This window comes from Hydra vulgaris, chromosome 06 (genome assembly GCF_038396675.1).
Source record: "Hydra vulgaris chromosome 06, alternate assembly HydraT2T_AEP".
NCBI classification, from domain to species: domain Eukaryota; kingdom Metazoa; phylum Cnidaria; class Hydrozoa; order Anthoathecata; family Hydridae; genus Hydra; species Hydra vulgaris.
The window spans coordinates 28,406,731-28,429,778 of record NC_088925.1 but is presented as its reverse complement, the minus strand read 5'-3'; the positions used below and the strand labels follow the sequence as shown (position 1 = coordinate 28,429,778).

General features: G+C 28.3%; 1 protein-coding gene across 1 annotated transcript; it reads left to right on the top strand.

The window, feature by feature from the left end:
• Positions 1 to 1,719: 1,719 nt before the first annotated feature.
• On the top strand, positions 1,720 to 20,212 carry LOC100201016 (uncharacterized). The gene is made up of 11 exons (XM_065799795.1): positions 1,720 to 1,833; positions 14,446 to 14,559; positions 14,653 to 14,874; positions 17,175 to 17,405; positions 17,524 to 17,642; positions 18,045 to 18,228; positions 18,797 to 18,878; positions 18,968 to 19,209; positions 19,334 to 19,570; positions 19,699 to 19,846; positions 19,928 to 20,212. The coding sequence occupies exons 1-11, from the start codon at positions 1,776 to 1,778 to the stop codon at positions 20,064 to 20,066; spliced, it is 1,776 nt and encodes a 591-aa protein (XP_065655867.1). The 5' UTR covers positions 1,720 to 1,775; the 3' UTR covers positions 20,067 to 20,212.
• Positions 20,213 to 23,048: the final 2,836 nt, after the last annotated feature.

The window sequence follows — 23,048 nt, the reverse complement described above, 5'->3', positions numbered from 1 at the left end:
ATTTAAAATATGTAATAACTTAGTTAATACATTAGAAACTTTGTTAATACTTATGAAGAAGTTTTTTGAGGGATTTTTTCATTTAAACAAAAAACCTTTATGTTTTCCTTTATTTATTTTATTACGCTGATTTAGAAACTGAGACGTGGATGTAGGGAAAGGTTGCATAAGTTTAGCATATTAACAGTGTTTTGTTTTTTGCAGCCGAAATATTAAAATATTTATATTTATATAGTTTATGTATCATCTCATATAATCCCTGGAATTACCAGTAGATAAGCATAAAACATTGAGAATGTCATAAATTTTTGATGATCTTGTTTCGTTCTCACGTAGTTACAAAATATTGAATAATAAAAAGTTATTACGGAGATAGTAAATTTTTCAACAATAAAACAACGAAAGGATATTAACTATACAACTAAGAAAATAAATAAGTAATACCGTCGAACGTATGAATATACTTAAAAAGTTCGCAAAAAAAAATCAGTAGCCTACCCGTAACAGAGGTTATATAACCTCGGTATCTCTGTATATCTGTATATCTGTATGGTATATACCATCTTAAGAACCTGGTTATCTTGGGGGTCGTCCATAAAGTACGTACGCTCCTATGGGGAGGGAGGATCTTCAAATAGCATACAAATGCGTATGAGGGAGGGGGGAGGGGAGAGTTAAATTTAAAAGTACGAACTTCGTTTTTCTAGTTCATCGCAATTAACAAGTACTTGTTAATAACTAAATGTTTTTGAATAAATAACAACTTAAAAAAAAAACCCACCCCGTATCATTTTTGTCCAAAATTCGCCAATAGAAAAGATAAAATTTTGACTAAAGATCCTAGTTTGTCATCATTTTATATATATATATATATATATATATATATATATATATATATATATATATATATATATATATATATATACATATATATATACATATATATATACATATATTATATATATATATATATATATATATATATATACATATATATATATACATATATATATACATATATATATATATATATATATATATATATATATATATATATATATATATATATATATATGTATATATATATATATATATATATATATATATATATATATATATATATATATATATATATATATATATATATATATATATATATATATATATATATATATATATATATATATATATATATATGAATATACAGTGCCGGTTTTAGCACTACCAGCGCCCTGGGCGAGATTTCTACGGCGCCCCTAGCTCAATTTAACCCCATTAAAAAAAAAGGCAATAAAATCATTAGGGTGTTCTTAGAAACTTATGGATCACTTATGAATTTTTTAACAAGAATTAATCTATTTCAACCAGTTGTGTCATAAATTACTCGAAAAGAAAAAACTCACTGAGTTAGCTCCGGGCAAGCCCCAAACTGCAGCAGATGGTGTCTTTAGAAATCGAAAGTGAAGTTTGCACTTATAATTAAAATTTAACTTTTTTTTTACTAATTACTTGGCTCTCTAACTTTTTTATTTTAACTTGCAATTCAAAAATAGTAACGCGTTTTTATTTTGTTTTTTTATTCTTAATAGTAACGCGTTTTTATTTTGTTTTTTTACTCTTAAGTTTTTTACACTTAAGTTTTTACTCGAAAATAAGTCATACATTTATGCATTTTGTTTTTGTACATTTAGTTTTTCTTAAGACTTAACTGTTTCATAAATTATTATTAAATTTAGATAGTATTAAAAATAGAAAATAATGACTATTAACACACAATGACTTATATTATCTTCCTTTTTTTGTTCAAAGTATTAGCAGAGGTATCCCTGCAAGGTAAGATAATAATATCTTTAGCTGATTATTGTATTGTATTTAAGTTAGTTTTCCTTCTAATTATAATTAGTTGCTAAATATTTTTATTGCGTAGTTTTGTTCTGCCTTTATTTAATTTCTTTATTTTTATAAAAATAAGTTAATGCGTATTAAAATTTAGCTAAAATTTAGGATAGATATGTAGGGGCAGCAAAAAAATTTCTAAAGAAATTTTGTTTGGTACTATTACTTCCTAACATGTACTCCTTTATTGGTCTATATTGTTCTATATATATATACACATATATGGATATATATATAGACATATATGGATGTTTATATATATTATATATATATATATATATATATATATATATATATATATATATATATATATATATATATATATATATATATATATATATATATCCAAATATATCAACAGAGGGTTGTAACCACCTTTTGTGACAAAAGTCACACATTGCATTATTTTAATACTATAACATTTGTATAATGATCATTAATTGGTGACAAAAGTCACAAATTGTATATTTAAATGGCATATAACAAACAATTTTTGTTACAAGATGATATTGTATATAACAGGGCAACAAATCTTCTTCGGGGAGATGTTTTGAGCTTCAATGACTGAGTGTCAAAACAGTCTAACCTAGTTTGTGCAATATATGGTAGCACAAACTAGATTAGGTGCGACATAATTATCTGTTAATGAAAAAGTAATTGCAAGTTTCCAGATAATTGGGAATAACAAGTAAAATATGAAGAAAGAAAAGTAATGTTACAACTGTAAATCATTTACTCACTTTGCATGCGAGTGTACTTCTTTATGTAAGTAATACTTTTGTAAACATGCTGCGGATGACTGCTACAAATGTTAATGGCACCAGGAAAATTTTCCAATTTAGGAAAAGTTTGCGATAGGTATTTGTATAAAAACTTGTTCCGAGATGGCTGCTTGGTTTCATAACTACATCCAGGTTCATTGCATCATGATTTATAGCAATGCAATTCATGTGTATTTAGTAAAATATTTTATTATTATTATTTAATACTTAAAGTTAAACTAAAATAATGACTGTATAAAGTCTTTCAAGGAGATGCGTGCAGTTTTCTGTTTTGTTTGTCCATGAAAAAGTTTTTTATTTAGACAACTTGGTTACGGCTGTTTGAATATTTTATTTTAATAGGCATTTCAATACTTTTTTTTTATTATTATTCTAATTCACTCACTGATTTATTCAAAAAATAATAGATTTACAGAGCAAGAAAATAATTGACAGAAGACTTGAAAAGTTGTAGGTTTTATGAGTCAGGAAAACATGAAGATGGGAATGAGTTCAAAAGGGTTGAATGAAACTTTGCTGATAAGTCAAGCGAGAATGAGTTTTAGTTGAAGGAACTAGAGATGATAGCTCCTTTGAGCAGTGACCATCATAGTATTTGTAGAAAAGAGATAGAGATGCAACTTTATAATTATGTAAAAGAGGTTCAAGCTTAGCAGATAGAACAGGTCTAACTACATTTACAATTTGTTTTTTGACTTTGTCCAGGAGAGCATCAGAAGAAGAACCAGCACATATATATATATATATATATATATATATATATATATATATATATATATATATATATATATATATATATATATATATATATATATATATATATATATATATATATATATACTGCAACATCTTTTCTTCCAACAAGCCTGCAAGCATCCACTATTAGAGTTGGAAGTTACTGGAAGAGAAAATATGAAGTTTGTAGAGCAAGATAATGATTGACAGATAACTTAAAAGATTGCAAATAATATGGATCAAGAAAGCAAGATAAAGGAAGCGAATTCCAAAGAACTGATGTTCTTTGGAATTCAATAAAAACTGGACAAATAAAAGTTTTTGGAGCACTTAGGAACAGTCACAGGTTGAGACTTAATTGAATGACGAGTAACACGAGAATGAATTTAGTAGATAGCACAAGAGACGCTAGCTCTTTAAAGCAGTGCCCATTATAGTATTTGTAGATAAGAGAAAGAAAAGCAACATAATGACAATGTGGTAATGGTTGGAGGTTGGTTGCTAGAGCAGGTCCAATTATGTTTACAATGTGTTTTCGCACCTTGTCTAAAAGAGAAAAGGCATCATTAGAAGATCTGCCCGAGATATGGCAATAGTATTCCATACAAGGATGGATTTGAGATTTATAGAGATGAAGAATAGAATTCGGAGTAAGAAAGTGTAGAGTGCGATAACTGATTTGATATATGGTTTCCAAGAAAGATTGGAAGTAAGAGTTAATCCTAGAAGATGAAGAATAGATAGCTCATCGAGTACATTACCATTCATAAATATAGGAAAATCTAAATTATTATGATAACGATTGGCTGAAAAAAGTTGGGTTTTATCTGAATTAGAGTTTACCAGCCACTATGAGCCCCATGCTATCGCAGAAGTTATATCTTTTTCAAGCTCAAATGCCCCCTCAATCACAGAGTGTTAGTTTCTTATAATAACAAGAATAAATGGTAGTATAATCAGCAAACAATGCCACCTTAGATGTAAGAATATCTGGAAGATCATTAATGTAAATTAAAAACAGTATAGGGCCAAGGCTAGAACTTTGAGGAACCCTGAAGTTACAGGCTATAAAGAGGAGTGCTGTCCACCAAGGACAACTTTTATACTACGATTGGAAAGGAAGGACTCAATAATCTTAAAGATGTTACCAGATACACCATAATAAAAAAGCTTATGGAGAAGGCCAACATGCCAAACTTTATCAAAAACTTTAGAAATGTTGAGAGCTATAGCCTTAATCTCTCCACCTCTATCTAATGCACAATAAAATCTATCAGTTATTACTGTTAGCAAATCAGCTGTAGAATGAGAAGATCAAAATCCATATTGATTATCAGAAAGTTAGTTAATAGACTCAAGATAAGAGATTAAGTGTTTGTTAATTAAAGTTTCAAAAACCTTGCTTATGATAGGAAGAAGACTAATGGGACGGTAGTTAGACGAGTCAGATCGCTCTCCAGAATTTTTGAAAATAGGGATGACAGATGTCGCTGCATGCTGGAAAACAAGACTCCGATTAGCACTTGTTAAATAGTTTTGAAAGTATGGATGACAGCTCCGGAGAACACTTTGTCTGGACCGCAAGCTGTAGAAGAGTCTAAGCAGGAAATCACTTTTGATACAGAAGCTGGAGTGATACAATTATCAAACAATGGATCAACCTGTTTGACGGCTATATCAGGTTGAACACAACTAGTGGAATCAAGAGATGATATTGATGAAAAGTTCTTGACAAACATATGCCTAAGAATAGCGGGCTTTGACGTTAGACAAAACCTTTTTACAATGGTTTCTAGCAATAGTAAATAAAGCGTGATCAGAAGCACCTAAGGGTGAATGTGGAGAAGCTGAGCACTGTCTAGGATCAGAAACAAGACATAAGTCAATTAGAGAAGATAAATGATTCTGGTTGTCTGGAAATGAATTGGAAAGTTGGCTATTTGATTTAGAGATTGAGAAAGGCAAAAGTTGTGGGCCTTAACACCTGCAGAGTCACTGACACTTGAGCCAAGCCATCCAGTGTGATGAGCATTAAAGTCACCAACAACAATGATATTGGCTGATGATCAAAAGGGAGAGGGCTTGGTCAATTTGTTCAGAAATAACATCAAAAAGAGTGCAGTCTTGAAATGAAGGAGAGCGATATAGAACAAAGAGAAAGGTAATAGAGTGAAGTGGTGCTAATCGAAAGCACATAAAAGTCCATGATTCAAATCTAGTTTCCAGACAAATGGGTTAAATCTTACGAATGTAAATGCCCTGGCCAAGCATGTGACTATTGGAGTCTTTATGATTTAATGGAAGATATCCATCAGTACTAAGATCACAAGATGAGACAACGGAACTCAAATCAGTCTCACAAAGAACAAGTAGGTCTGGTGAACTTTGCAAGAGATAAGACTCAACAGAAGTGTTTTATAGTTTTTGGTACTTTATTCATTTTTAAATTTGTTAAAGAACTTGACTTAAAGCATAGAATGTACTCAGAACACTAATTAATAGTCCAAGCAATTGCCTCATTACTATTAATAAACCCTAAGCCATAACAAAGGGCTCCAAATGTGGCCTCAACAATGCATACCAAAATTAGTATTAGGGACACCATCCATGCGCAACATGGCACTGTTAATACTCTGATATTTTTCAGCTGTTGATGGAATCTGTCTCTCTGAGAGCTACCACAGAGTTCGTGAAACCTGACTACCAGCCAGCCTCAGAACCATAAAACTGAGTTTTAGAGCCTTACCCTCATTAGGAGAGAATAGAATGAGTTGCCAAGTCATAAAAACAGAGACACAAGCAAAACCCATGCTTTGACACCTTTGTATATGACAACAGTATTCCATACAGGGACGAATAAAAGATATGTAGTGGTAGGGAATGGAATCAGGAATAAGAGTATGACAAGCACAATAAAGAAAAGCTACTTTAGCAGATGTTAATTTAGCAATCAATTGTTTATATAGTTTCCATAAAAAGTCAGTAGTAAACAAAAATCCAAGAAGATGTAAAGAAGTGGATTCATGAGAGGGTTGCCATTTATCAATATAAGATTGTTGGCAATATTGTGATATTTGTTTACAGTAAATAATAAGAGTTTTGTTGGAGTTAAAATTTGCAAGCCAATGCAAGCCCCAATTTGTTAAAGAAGTGAGATCAAATTCAAGATCAACTTTTTGTCAACACAGGAGTATAAAGTTGAGTCATTAGCAAAAAGAGCTACTTTAGATGTAAAATTGTTGGGAAGATTATTAATGTAGATAAGAAACAAAATAGGATCAAGGACAGAACTTTGAGATATCTTAAATGTTACTGGAAATGAAGAAAAGTGTTGGCCTTTAAGTATTACTTTGATTAAGCGGTTAGAAAAAAATGATTTGATAATATCAAAAATTTTTCCAGACACCATGTGACAAAGGACTGTCACAAAGAAAATCATGAAAGGAATCCCAGTCAGCTTGAGTGTAATAGTAAGTAATGCTATGATAGGTTGAGTCTGAAAAGGAAGTTTGAGATAAAAGATTCAAAGAGATCATTTCAAGGTCAAAACCACCAAAGAGAGAAAAAGGAGAAACTGAACACAAGCTAGGATCAGAGACAAGACATAAATCAAGGAGTGAAAGTAAATGATTTAGTTTGTCAGGAAACCAGTCACAAAGTTATACTAAGTTAACTATCTGAGTAAGAAATTGAGAAATGCAGAAGCTATAGGTTTTATTGCCAGCAGCATTAGAGCCAAGCCATTCAGTGTGATGAACATTAAAGTCACAACAACAAATACAAAAAACGATAAATAATAACAATATTGGCAGAGGGGTAATGTGAGAGGGCATGGTCAATTTGATCAGAGAATATATCTAAATAAGCACAGTCTTGGGAAGAAAGAGAATGATAAAGAACAAAGAGAAAGGTGATAAGTCGAAAGGTGATAAGAGTGAGGAGGTGATAAGCGGAAGCACATTAAAGAATGGTCAAAGGATTTGAATCTGATTTCACGACAAATAGGTGAATTGATGCGTATGTATACCTTTAAGCCAAGTATGTGATTATTGGAGTCTTTGCAAATCAAATGATAGTACCCATCAACATTGAGGTCTGAAGAAGTAATAAGGGAATTTAAATTTGTCTCAATAAGAGCAATTAAGTCTGGTGAATTTTGCAAGAGGTAAGATTCAACTGATGGAAGGTTGCTTCACAGACCACGAATTTTTGTAAAAGATATTTTGCGAAATATTTATGAATATATGTAAAAGATCACATCTTCATATTCTGATTTCTAATACCATTTAAGCCATTTAAGCCAACCTCAATCTTTTTGAGGTCGGCATCAGGTTGGCAAAATTTATTTGATACAAAGGTCTTACCATAAAACATAGAAACGAGGTCAGCAATTTTTTGCCTACCTCAAACACTTTCAGGTTGGCATTGCCAAATGGCGACCCTAATTCCGAGGGTTGTATATAAATACATAGTTTTTAAGCTTCAATTAGGTCATTCCGCCTACACATTTTCCACATAGCCTTAATTGCTTCATATTACCTTTCTATTCCTGTACGTTTTTTATCCCCAATCTTTTAGCGCTTTGTAATTTTGAATACCTGTTGCTTTTTAATATTCGGCTTAGTGCGCTTATTTCTACCCTCCCTCTTACTTTTGGTCTACTATGTTATTGGTGAAATATATGTAAGCAATTATTAATAATAAATTTTTGTTTGAATTTTGTGCTTTTATATGATATTTATAAACAAAAACAACCTCATCACCAATATTTGCCAAGAAGCACTGAGTCAAAATTTTAACAAAGATGATAATAAAAACTTTTTTAATTATTTTAATACATTGTTGTATCTAAGTAATGGGTAAAATATGGTTTTCTCTGAATTTTGTAGATGAAACTTGTACTGTTAAACAAGAAAATCAGTCAGCTACCTAAAGGAACAGTTTTTGCTAATAAACAACTTACTAAGCTACAGAGGATTGTTCAGTTTGTTGTATTTTGTAATATTCCATGGTGGCTAACAATTTAATTCTTATTAATTCATTATTAGTGTATAAAACTACTGATTGAGCTATTTCTAATGCCGCTCTGAAAGGTTTTAGCAGTCACACATGGTGCCACACTGAGGAATCGGCTCCACTGTATCTCTTTAATAACAATTTAGAGGACAAACAAAGGCAAAAGATTGCAAATAAAATGCTATTGCTAAAAAATTATGCCAACAAATAAAATAACTTCAAAAAGAAAAGGTTCCAATGCTTTTTAAAATGGCTGTGAGTGATTTGACTGATTTTATTGGTGAAGACTCCTTTTTATTGTTCACCATATTAAATATAAATAGTAGTTTTTTTCAGGGAACCGGTTACAGATATTTAGTAACCGTTGTTGAAGTTTGACTGCGGCTGGGCCGGATTTCATAAAAAATAGCTGGGGCCAGGTTTGTGACCGGGGCTGCATAAATATTGATACATCCTGAAGTTGTTGTTTTTTTAATTTAAAATATATTTTTTATATGCATGTGTATTTACATATAAAAATCATCACGATCCACATGATCATCATCATTATTATTATCATCCTTATTATTATCATTATTATCATCATCATTATCATCATCATCACCATTGTCAAGCTTTAGCCTTACCCTTTTATGCTTTTTCTCTAATTAAAAAAATCTTGAGCATTTTCTTACTTTATTAAAGCTTTTTTACACTATATGTAATGCACTCACTACATAGTGCGGTACATTTTCATCATAGTTTTACAAATGTTTTCTCTTCAATCCTCTCTAAACTATTATTAAGTGTTAAATAAGTGGTTCCAATATTTAGATTCTCTATATGTATATTTAAACACTGTATATTCAAACCTCTCTAACTATTCTACTTTTTGTTTTTTCTCTAACAGTTTCTTTATATAAAAGTTTTAAAATTATTAAATAGTGTCTTTCTAACCGCAGTACTAAAGTCATTCTTAAAGACCTTCACTCTTCTTCATTTTCAGTAACTTAAGTAAGATTTTATCTTTGCTCCTGTATTAATTCTTATCTACGATAATAATCTTTGTGATATGATCTTACATCTAGAGTGACTCTATTTGCTGACAACTTAACTTCTTGTCTTGTCAAAAAATCTTCACTTTTTGGTTTCTTAGAACAAGCAATCTCTTTTCTATAACAGCTTTAGGCAAGCAGTGTTTTGTGGATTTCAACTCCAAAAAAACTCAGTTATTTACAGCAAACAACTATTGCAATATTGTTGACATTCTTATATTGACAAATAACAACCCTCTCACTCTCTGACAAGGTCCAAATGCACATTGTAAATGTAGCTACACCCAGTTTATTTGCCAAGCTTGAGCCACTGTGCCATTGTTTTAAGGTTGCATCTCTTTCTTTTTTCTATAAATACTATCATGGTTACTGCTCAAATGAGCTATCATCTCTAGTTTGATCAACCAAAACTCATTCTTGCTCAGCTTATCATTCAGCAAAGTTGTTTCTCAATGCTATAAAATTTTTTATTCACCTAGTTTCACATCTAGTTTATTTCCTCGCACATCAACAAAATCTTAAAACTCTCACCTATCTTTATGTTTTCCTTACTCTTACAACCTACAATTTTAAGTCTTCAGTTAATCATTTCTTTTTTCTTTAACCCTATCCTTTGTTTTCTAGTAACTCATTACTTGATAGTGGGTTCTTGCAACCTTGTCAGAAGTGATTTAGTTTAAAAAAATATATATGCCAGTATTTAATAAATAGTAAGTGCATGCATAAGCTTATAACAGATAAAGTATTATACTTTTTTTCCTAGCCCCTGCTATAAACCCCTGCTACATTTTATAAATTTTCTAGGACAAGGTTTGTAAAAACCTCTATTTTTAACCAGGGCTAGGACCCCGGTCACTTACTAGTTACAAAATGGCAAAATACGAAAGTCTTTTAGCTTCAATTGTGATTTCTAGTGACTCTGTGGGAACTGCTAAAAAAAGAAAATAGGTTCCAGAACAATATGCAAGTTATAGAAAACAACAAAAGTTTACCCAACCAAAGGTAAAGTCAATTACAACCAATCAGATGGTACATTAAGTTCTGACTGGATTGTCTATTTCTTCTAATTTTGATTTAATAGATTTATTTTTTATATTGTACACACATTAGATTTTCTTATACTATCAATTAAATGTGTACACACATTCAAGTGTTAATATAGTATCAGCTTTTTTTGTTGAAATTTAAACTTTATATTTCAAATTTAATTTTAAAATTTTTGACTTAATGTGTTTAACGTACAGTATATATTTAAATTTAAATTTATCCTAATTATTATTAAGAATGGGTTACAACATATTTTAAATTTGTCCAAAAATATGCTAAATAAACTCTGACTGATTCCTTTGGTGAACTTCAGACCAAACAAGTTTTATTAAAGTACTTAACAGAGACACCATTTCACTGAAAACAAAGGGTCTAGCTGAATTCTTAAGTTGTGTAAAATAAGTGACCGCGTCCCTTTTTCCATTACCCCTCCCCAAATAGCATATATTGTTCTTAAATTTATTTATCCTTCTCTTTCCATAACAAAAAGCTTCTTCAAATCAGAATCAAATAAAAAAAATTTATCTTAGGTTGTCCCAAAAATTTGTAAACTAAAAATTGGAAAGCTTTAATTTTGCTCCTAAATCGTATACTTTAATTTAAATCTGCTATCACTAAAAATTGTCCAATTAAGCTCATATTTTGTCCAATTCTTAGTTAAAAGTAAATACCTCAACAAAAATAAGTCAAGCTCGTCTACTTAAGAGTTTAAAAATTGTGGGGTAGCAGGATCGCCCTAGCTTACATGTTTAGGTTTTGGTTTGAATTTAGCACCATATTGATAAGTCTCTAAGTGTATAGTGTGATGCAAGTTTGCTTGCAAAGGGAGTTGTGTTAATGCTTCAAATATTTATATTCAAATATCCCTATCTTGTAGAAAATTTAATTTTAATACAGATTACATAACTTTTTTTTGTTTTATAGTTAAAAATTAGACAAAAAATAAGACAAATTAATATTAAGTTTTTTCTGATAAAACCGATCATTCACATATTTACTTTATATTCCTTTATTAAGTAGTATGTGAATTTTTAAATAATTTTTCTCATGTGTTAGTACTGAGTTCTTTCTATATAAAGTTTTTTGCAAAAATGACTCAATGATTGCAAAAATGACTCGAAGATATTTATTCTTTATTCACTTTCAAGATGACAACAATTAAAAAGTCAATGAAGAAGGTATAAAAGCTGTGTTAAATGATGAAAAAGAAAAATATACTTCAATCAGAAAAGCTGCATTCAAATATGGCATTCCATTCTCAACTCTAATAGGTCCCAAGAACAACAACAATGCTAGCTTCAAGGAATCAGTATCAACAAACTTACTTTCATAGCAAACAGAGTCAATGATGATGCATATGTTTAAGTTCCTATGTGATTGGGGTTATGGTTTAACATAAATCATTTTTAAATTACCTACTTTGTACAAGTTAATCTAGCTTATTAAAATCGGCAGGCCTGACAAAGACTGGTTTATGCATTTATGAACCGATAGTCAAAAGAAATTTCTGCAAGAAAAACTCAAAAAAAACTTGCTACCATCTGCCAGAGTCACTTTTTGTGTGCAAGAAATAATTGATAAATATTTTCAAGTCACTAAGCAATATCAATTGTCTGGTATAACTGCTAGTTGTCACATTTGGAATTGCTATGAAATGGGTTTCCGTGGTGATCAAGGGAAAGCAACTGTAGTATGTCAAAAAGGTGCAAAGTGTGTTTTGAAACTCACTGGTAACAAAAAAATCCTTTATACAGTGAACAATTGCTGTAATGCTGATGGATACTTTACACCACCATTCGTGGAAACACAGCAAAACAAAGCTTTGAAAAAAAAATGTCAAGCTATTAGTGGTACTCATATTTTACATCTTGATGGACATATGTCTCACATCAGTTTAACAGCTGTATTGCTATGTCAGGAAAACAATATAATTTTGATTTGTCTACCAGCCCACTCATCTCACATTCATCAGTCACTATACAGAGGTGTCTATTGCCATGTTAAGTAAGTGTGGAAGGCAATTTTTACCAAATATTACAAAGACACAAAATGCAAAAACTTAAATAAAGAAAATTTTCCTCTGTTGCTCAAACAGGTGTATGAGAGAGGAAAGTTTTTTAAACGTTTGCACGCTATTGCTGGTTTTGAATATACTGGGTTATTTCCACTTAACGAAAACAAAATTAATCAACAAGCATTAGCTATCTCCGCAACGTTTAGTTAACCAACGTCTTCAATGCCATTGCTAACAATTGAACCTTTAGCATTGTCTTCTGAACTAGCAACAGAGCTTTAAGGTTTGACAAGTATGGAGCACTACATGAGAGAATGAATTGAAATGAAAAAGAAAAAAATAAGTCTCATATAAAAAAATCGAGGCAACCTATTATTCCAAAAATTGTTGCCAATGTATTACAGAACATGTTGCAGATCATCTCAAAAGAAAAGAAGTTAAGCAACTCATATTAGCTGAAAAACAAGCTAAAAAATGTAAAACCATCTGCAAACTCATAATGCCATTGCCAAAGCCTGCAGAAAAAAAGTAACTCAAAATATAGAACTGATTACATCACCTTCAGCCAAAAGAAGAAAAGTTAATAAATGTAGAAAGTGTAAAAAAAGAATTAAATTTGGGCGTGATGTCATGTCATGATGTCATGCGAGAATTCAAATTGCAATACATGGCTTTGCAACAAAACATGTTTGCCAAAAAAAATTTGTAATGGGTTCTTAAATCTTTTATTATTTCTGTATACTATATAAAAAATATATAGCATATGTCTGCAAGCTATATAAAAAGTATATAAAAATATATACATTTACATATGTAAAATTTTAAATTTATTAAATGTATTTTATATTGATCGGTTTTAACAGAGTTTCTTCCAAAAGTGATCTTTTTTTTTCTTTTGGTTTTCATATTTTCAAATACAATTAGTGTAAAAAAAATTTATAAATAATGTGCTTTTTGTTAATTTCTATCTTATTTTAAAAAAATAGTTTAAAAATTTTTTAAGATAATAGTTATTTGATTTTTAATGTTTGAAGATCGATTCGCTTTTACTATATGCTTGTGAGGTTAATGTTATTAGAATATATACATAATGAGCATCATTTATGGCGCCATGATAAAATTCTTTAGACAAGCGTTTTCTTTGGGCTTTCACACTAGCTATCTATTTATTTATTTATTAACATTACTTATTTGATATAAAAATTTGAAAAAAGCTATAAAGTGTATCTTCTAAAAAATGTTTGATATTTTCTTACTGTAATAGAATGCAGAAATTATTATATAAAAACTATAATTTGTAACATTAAAAAAATTAATTATTATGCAATAATATTGTATTTTATCAGTTCAATAACTTTATATTTTATCAATATAATTTAGAATGTAATAATTTTATATTTATCAGTTATTCCTATCTAATCAAAAACATTTGCATTTTAATTCTCGCCCTTTTTTATTTTTTTTTTTTTGCAATAACTGTGTCTTTTCTTATTCGAATTATTTTTTTATACAAATAAAATTATATTTTCCCGAGAGCTGCAAATTGCTTTCGTAAACCATTTTAGGGCAGTGTGGGCGAGAGCAGAACTAAAGCTATATATATATATATATATATATATATATATATATATATATATATATATATATATATATATATATATATATATATATATATATATATATATGTTTGATTTTTGTTTTTATTTGTGGGGTTTTGCTCTAATACACATATAAATCGGTTTTGAAATAAAGTTAATAAAGCTGTATTTTGTAATTATGATTTGGGCTACAATGTTTTACTATTTAATTAGTATTTAAAATGGTATTATATTTAATGATTGTTGAAAAAAATATGAAATCATGCATGCTAATCTTTAACTGTATTTAAAAATAAACTTTGTTTTCTTTATACATAACAAAGAAATTCCTTTGAATAACAACAAACATTTAAATGTTGATGAGTTACAACTCTCTCCTGGCGGATCCTACTTTTATGCAAATTATCTGGTGCAAAATCGTCCAGTTATAATAAGAGGTTGTTTTTTTTTTCATTCATTTTTATAAGAGATTTTTTGTTTGTTTGTTTTTAAAAAAAGTAAAAATAATATTTTAAATCTTTTTTTTTTAGGTGCATCAAAAAATTGGGATTCCGTTCGTAATTGGGATAACAGATCATACGTAAAAGAGAAATTTGATAAATTGTTTATTAAATCACTTTATGGAGACATTTCAACATTTGAAAATGTTTTATTTGAAAATGAAGAATTTGTAGGTTTTCTTCCAAAAGAGAGTACCATTCTTTATGATGTTCATCTGCCATTAGTTTTACACTGTAATGAGTTTATACAAAGTAAGTTTCCTATAACTTTTTACAAATAAAGTAAAAAGTACAAATAAAAACAAATGGTGACATAAGCTATAATTTCCAGAATTTCTTTAAATTACTACAACATAATAACTACACTAGAAATGACCAAGTATCTTTAAGAATAACCAAGTATCTTTAACTTGTTTGAAACTAGCTTTTGTGAAGAAGTCATTTTGTTCCACTGTTGCTTCATTATGTTATAAACTATCAATATTGATTATACAGTCAAAAGATTTCAAACTATATAAAAAACTTGTTACTGATTATTTTGTTTAATATTTGGTTTAATTAGTGTTTTAAATAACTTTTAAACAGAACACACATTGGTGGCAGAAAAATTTATTTTATCTAAAATTTTTAATATCCTGTATAAACACTTTTTGTTCATAGTGTAAGTCTTTTGATCATAGAGTAAGTTTTTTGATCAAAGAGTAGGTCTTTTGATCATAGCGTAGGTTTTTTGATTATAGAGTAAGTCTTTGATCATAGATCTTTTGATCATAGGTCTTTTGATCATAGAGTAGGTCTTTTGATCATAGAGTAGGTCTTTTGATCAAAGAGTAGGTCTTTTGATCAAAGAGTAGGTCTTTTGATCATATAGAAAGTCTTTTGATCATAGAGTAGGTCTTTTGATCATAGTGTAGGTCTTTTGATTATAGAGCAAGTCTTTTGATTATAGAGCAAGTCTTTTGATCATAGAGTAGGTCTTTTCATCATAGAGTAGGTCTTTTGATCATAAAGTAAGACTTTTGATCATAGAGTAAGTCTTTTGATCATAGAGAAGGTCTTTTGATCATAAAGTAAGTATTTTTATTTAGTTTTTACCATATATATAGTTTTGAATCAGAATCTTTCTTTTTTATCCCTGTTGATAAGCAGCTTGATAAACTCAAAAAGTTTTCACTAAAATTTATCTATTGTCTATAAGTCATCATACATGTTCTATTGGCCCAATTTAATTCTTATAGACAATGCCTTTGAGTAAATTTGGTTTATATTGGGGGGTGGGTGGGTAGTCAGGGGGCAATAAATATGACAAAAGTATGTTTTAAATAAATTTCTGTATTTAGTTATTTTAGAATGTTTGTTTGTTAACCTTGCAACATAATGATCTGTGATTCTTAATGTGTTTCAAACAAAAATTTAAAACCTTAGAGTAAATTTAAAATTAACAAAAAAGTTAAAAGTTAAAAGTTGATTTGAAGAGTTTAATAGTTTTGAATATTTAAATAAAAAGAAAATAATTCCAAAATAACATCCAAAGAAAATAACATCCTATTTACACATTTACACAGGAAATTATTGGTGAGGCAAGTTTAACTGTAAGAACCTTTGTATACTCCAAGTAAAGAGAGTTAATTTATAAATTTTTCTGATAACATTGAAAGAAATATGTTATAAGTTATAAGTTCTCTTGTCTTTAAGCCTTAGATGACAATATTTAATTTTTCCATAATTTATTGTGGGGTTCATTCTGGTGATCTCTTGGAAAAAAAGATGAGCTATTGTTGTCAAATATTCATAAATAGAGGATCCAGTTTGAGTATTCGATTACTTGATATTTAAATATATTTGCATGTTTTTTGACTATTTGTTGTTTCAATATTTATTTCAAGTATTTTTTAAAATAAAAAGACATGGTAAGCCTTACAGCAAAATATAATGTAAATATCAGAATCATAAAGAATGTATTATTATTAAAAAGAATTTAAAAAAAAACGAGAATACAAAAAAAAAATTATAAACATTATATAAAAATTATCAATGTTAAATAAAAATAAATTTTCATTTCTCTACATTACAAAGTGAAGAAACAAAAACACTCGGATATTCAAGTTGCTTATACATGTTTGTAATTTTTAATAATTTAAATTTTAATAATCATAAATAAATAATGTAACATAATTGAAGAATCAACTCTTTTAAAAAACGGTTGACAACCCTGGGTGTTTTGTATCATGCTTAATAACAAAAAAATCTCAATAGCTTCTGAAAACTCTCATCAGCTGGTCTAATTTAAACAAAAAGAAAAATAAGTTTAAATTTTTCAACATTCATTTCTATTTTTAAAATATATGTTTTTAGAAAATAAATTATTTATAAGAATAGTAGAACCACTATAAATTAGTTATTCAACGCTTTTTCTATTTTTTGTCAATGTGTTATATTATTTTTGATAAAATATTTGAGTATTCAAATATTCTCATGCTGTTATTAGATATTCAAATAGTTAAAATGCTCAAGTAGTTCGATGGTCTATTCATAAATTTTTCATTCTTTAGAGATTACTGGTGTCAAGCTTCATATTCGTGAGAGTAGAAAAGCCAAAATCACCTTAAGCACAGTTGAAAATTTCATAGCTCCACTTTTTTCAAATTTATCTGTAATTATTTTTGATGTGTATGATTCCAACGCCAACATGAAAAACATGAAATCAATCGAATCTTGGGATATGATGCATAATGATCTAAGTTTACTCAATATTTCTTATTCAATGATGACTATTTTTCCAGGTAAAAAAAAATATGTAATAAGAAAATTAAAAAATCTAGACTAAAATGTGTCATATTTTACAAAGGATTTTTTTGAAGTTTTTTTATGTTTCAATATAATGGTATTTAACTTGTTTAGGCGACATATTGTATGTTCCTGTACATAAGTGGTATTATGTATCTCCTAAAGACTTAGCAAGTTATATAAATATTCAAGTCGATTTTTTTGAGCAAGATTTTTCTAGCGACTTTACCCAAGTAAGTTAGGTTGTTTTTTTTAGTTTAAAATAGTTGCAATATAAAGAATTACTTTTACTTTTTTAGAAACTTTTTTTTATTAAATTCATCTCCCCAAGACTCCAGATGGGACCACTACAGTAAAGGAGGCTACTTTGTTATTATTATCACTATTTCTGTTCTTTAAAACTATTATAAATAATTTTAACTATTATAAACTATTATTATTTTTTTTTTTTTTAGGTTTATTATTTTTCAAATATAAATAATCAAAACATCAATTTTGACAAAATTATTTAAAAATTTAAAGACCTGATTTTTTAATTATTTTTTTTGTGCTTAATCCTTTAGTATCTCTATCCTTTAAATTTTTCGTCAAATATTTTTATAATAGAAATATAAACTATACATTCTATTCTTTAGGCTTTGATCCATTATAAGGAGTTTTTATTGAAACAGTCGAAGCATCTATCATGTAACAACACAAAGATTTCTTTTAAAGACATTCTTGAAATAGATTTCAATGATGATTTAGCTGTTTTGAATTTAAGAATACCAAAAAAAAATGAACGACCTGAAGATATAACTCTTGTAACAGGAAATAAAAGTAAAATTAATTATTTTGTAAATAAAAGTTTTGGTGTAAATTACACAATGATGAAAAACTTTTTTTCAACAGTTTACCTAATTCTTGTGTTATTTGGTGTTCTGATTGATGTGTTTGGCATATTGAATTACTGTGTTCTTTGGTGTGCTGATTCCAAAAAATAGTAACAAAAATGTTGTACGATCTACAAATTTCTCTCATATAAAGAAATGTTAAAAATTATTTTAATCTATTTCTAAAAATTGTGTAATTTTAAAGAGCTATGAATTTTTTTTTTTTTTATATACTAAATTATCCCCATTTCAAAATTTATACTCGAGTGTCATATAATGAGAGAACTGTGAGTAACAACAAGATATTGATATTTAGTATAATTTCACCGCCTAAAAACGCATAAGATCTAGGTAAATTGCCTTGAAATTTGTGTTGTTTTGTCTGAGTTATAATTGAATCAGTGTTTTTGAAAAGGGCGAATTTTCTCAAAACGTTTTGAGTAAATTTGCCCTTATAAAAAACAGATTCAGTTAAGTTTAATAAAATTATAAAAAAGCAAAATATTTTATTTTAGTGCCAGTCTTAGGTTTAGGAACAGCTTTTCTGGAAGATAAAACAAAAGATGCAATAAAGTATGCGTTAGAAGTTGGATATAGGTATATTCAATAATATTTATCAATACATAACCTTATAGTGTTTTGCACACGTTGAATTCTTAATTTTACAGTATTTAGTTTTATCATAGGTTATTTGATCTTGCTTATGGCTACCCTGGATCAGAAGTTGGATTTGCTACCGCCATTTCAGAGAGTAGTGTATCACGAGATAATGTTTTTGTGGTTACAAAGTTACACCCAATGTTTCTTGGATATAATGAGACATTACATGCTATTGAGCTTTCCTTAAAAAATTTGAATACAAGTTACATAAACCTGTACCTTATTCATTCAGTAATTTGTGATGACCTTTTCTTAAAATGCTCTAAAGGTATAAATTATTTAATTTATTTTTTTATTTCTACTTAATTTTGTAGCTTTTATCCTGTGTTTCCTGTTATTAAATTATCATTATAAACATTTCAAAACATGTTTTAATCATTTGATTTTTGAAGAACCAAATGGCACGTGGAAAGAAACCTGGCGCGCAATGGAGCAAGCAAAAAGGGAAGGGAAGTTGCGAGACATAGGTGTATCAAATTTTAATACTACTATGCTTAGCGAGCTGATTGATTGGGCTGTTGAACCTGTCTCCGTTGTTCAAAATTGGTTCGACCCTTTTCATACAGATAGACCTTTGAGAAAACTATGCGCTCAACATAATATTCGTTATATGGGATACTCAACTTTGGGTATTACACATTCTATTTGTTATATTTATTTAATATTCTATTTATTAAAATATTTTTTTAACTTAAAAAAATTTTTTAAATTAATTTCAAAATATTTTGTCATATTTCAATGAAGTTTCTGAATTTAGGTTCTCGTTGGCAATTTGCAAATATTTTGGACTACAATCCTGTTTTAGAAAGTGACATAATATCATCCGTCTCAGCTCATTATGACTATGTTCCCACACACGTTGTTTTGCGATGGGCTATTCATAATAACGTTACAGTTATTCCACGGTATGCTTTATATAATTGTTCTCTGAGTTAGTTTTTTAGCACGCACTATGGGAAAAACATTTTTTTCCTTTGTCGTTTTAGCTCGGCCACCCCAAATCATATAGCACAAAATTTTCGAACTTTGGACCTTGTTCTTCATCCGGCAGATATTCAGGCTTTAGATGAATTAGGAATTTGGATGGATGAGCTGTTAGGTGAAGATGATGAAGATTACAATTGATCAAGATATAGGTGCTGCAAACCAGATGAATTAATTGAAATCAAAAACTTGCTTTTTATTTATAAATTTAATGGCTTATTTTCTTAATCTGTAAATAAAAAATTTAGTAATTAAATTACAAAATATATTTATAGTATATAGTTATAGTTTCCAAGTATTTTATTACTACTTTCCGAACAGTGTAAAGTTTTTGGCTCTAATATTTTCGAGAACTTCTCCAAATTTGAAATACTTTAAACTATACTATATATATATATATATATATATATATATATATATATATATATATATATATATATATATATATATATATATATTATATATATATATATATATATATATATATATATATATATATATATATATATGTATAATTAAAAATTTTATGGGTAAATACAATGTAAAAACAATTTTATTATTTATAGTTATTCTTAATTTTTATCCTAATATCGTGACTATATTTCGATATCTTGTGATTATAAATTATATAAATTGTTTTAGTTCAAGTGCACCAAAAGAAACACTAAAAAAAAAAGATGATACAAACTTTAAATCAAAAAGAAGTCTATATATTCTTCATCTTTAGAATCTTTGTATATTTGAATATACAAAGAATATTTGAATAAACAGAATATTTGTATTAAATATAAGGTAGAAAATAGTAAAACTCGGTATCGGTATGAGAACTTTTTTAATAAGAAATTGTAAATAAAATGGTGCGCCGATAAACCTTAATCAACTTTTCAGACTGAACCACAGTGGGACAGAGTGTGCCAAAATACCAAAAAATCAATATCAGCATTGCACGGTGAAATTTTATCATAATGGTGAAGACATGTTCATTGGAGGAAATATCTAGTTAAAAAAATATTAAATTAAGCGTAATTTTTTTACACGTTAATTTTACATGTGTTTCAAAACGCTATTTTGCAATTTTTATTTATCAACTTTCTTACGCTACTATTGTTTTAAATTAACTTTATTGACTTTCATTTTAAACTATATTATTTTAATTAAAAATGTTTTTTTTTTGCTCAGGCTTTTAAAAATAATTTAACGTAAGTGTAATCATTAGTTTTTATGCATCGATAACAGACAGTTTTTGATATTTTTTTTGCTACTAACCTTAACTATTAGATATCAGATAAACTATCCTCCAAACATTTGACTATGTAAATCTCATGCTAAATGTATGTAAATAGCCATGCATCATAAATATTTTGCAACTTTTTGCAATAACAAAAGTTATAACGAAAGATTGGTCTTTGGTTAATGGTCAGTTGATGAGAAATACTGAACATGTAAAAAAGATGATTTGTACACAAAGAATACCTACAAAATCTTTCATCACTTTTATGATATATAAGTTTTGTAAATATAAATCTAAAAAAGTTATTTTATGACAAATATATGCATCGAAAAGTGATAATTAATGTTTACACTAATAAAAGTTGTCTTGTCCATTCAAAATATTTCGTATTTTTCACCAAAATAATTAATTTTTTTAATATTTTTTTTTATATTGTATAATTACATGTTTATTACTTTATTTATGCATTTTATATATAAATATAGCTATTCTAATAAAAAAAACTACGAAAATAATTTTGGCACAAAAAACTCGATTTTGTCCCACTGTGTGAACCCAGGTTGAAACTTATTTCGATTTTTCGAACAACCTTACTATGTTAGTTTTTCGGAAATCCTAAATATTGCGTTTTTCAAAAAACTTAAATCAGTGTTTTGAAAAACCAATATTTGTTTTGGGTTTTGAAAAAATGGTTCATTAATTTGGTAAATGAAGTTTCATTTGGAAATCATAAGCAATTGACTCGATTTTGTGTTCCGTTCTTTTCGTTAAGGTGCTACACCATAATTTCTAGTTAGTTCATTAATTGTTAAGTCATAAGCTCGCACATGTTTTTATAGTGGTTTTGCACTATTACTTTCTCAAAATAAAATAAAAACAAAGTCGCTAAATGCTGCTTAATTTGTTGAATAGGTAATAGTCTGGGCTGATTTTAAAAATATTTGTTCTGCTTAAAAGACTTAGGTTCTTTAAATTATTAGCCTACAGATAAGCAGATCCTATGCCAAAAATAATAAAAAATTTGTCATCAAAGCACAAGAAGTGCAATGCTAAAGCACTGTTATACCACAAGAGCCAAATTCTTGTACAACAATAGTCAGTCCAAAAGAAATTAGTGCAAAGAAAAATCCAGAACTTGTTTATTATAATTCCAACTTTATTATATACTTCGAGTTACTTCATTTAATGATTCTTGAATTATGATATGTCTGAGTTGCTTCTCTACAATTTTTACACAAAATTGTCCTAATAAAAGAATTTTGTTTGATTTTCGAACTTTGATGACTATTTTACTTCTTATGACATCATTTCAAAACTTCCTATTTTAAAACTTTTAGATAATTCTTTAGGAAAAAATAGCAATGAAATAAATATTCCATCTGTTTTAGCATATAGAGAAATAGGTTAAGGTTATGAACTAATGAAACTATACTACAACCTTTTGAACATTCCTTTGATTACCTACAATACATATTATAAAATTAACGAAAAACAATACGATGTTTATGAAACTGTAGCTCAACAGGTTACTAACAGTTTTAGAAACCAAAAAGTTTATTAAAAAGAATGCTTTGCATAATGAAAAATTTAATGTCAAAATTCAGTTGACGGAACGTCGTAAAAATGATGTCACTCAACGTGGTTGTGCTACAGCAATTTCTACTTTAGCAGGCAAATGCATAAATGCTGTTATGTTTTCAAAGCATTGTGAAGGATGCGTTTTTTGGAAAATTAAAAAAGAAATCTAGAGTATGAGAATTGGAAAGTCAACCATAAATGTCTTGCTAATTATCAACGATCATTTGGTGCTATGGAAGGTGATTAAAAGAGATTAAAAAAGCAGAATGTATTGGGCACATTCAAAAAAAGATAGGAGGTTGTGGTCGCGCACT

What these genes read in the sequence shown, in the direction of transcription:
- LOC100201016 (XM_065799795.1), top strand. Translation starts at nt 1,776, where the DNA reads ATGACTTATATTATCTTCCTTTTTTTGTTCAAAGTATTAGCAGAGGTA. An exon ending in AATGATGACTATTTTTCCAG is followed by an intron (nt 17,406 to 17,523) that starts GTAAAAAAAAAT and finishes TAACTTGTTTAG; the next exon opens with GCGACATATTGTATGTTCCT. An exon ending in TCTTGTAACAGGAAATAAAA is followed by an intron (nt 18,229 to 18,796) that starts GTAAAATTAATT and finishes ATTTTATTTTAG; the next exon opens with TGCCAGTCTTAGGTTTAGGA.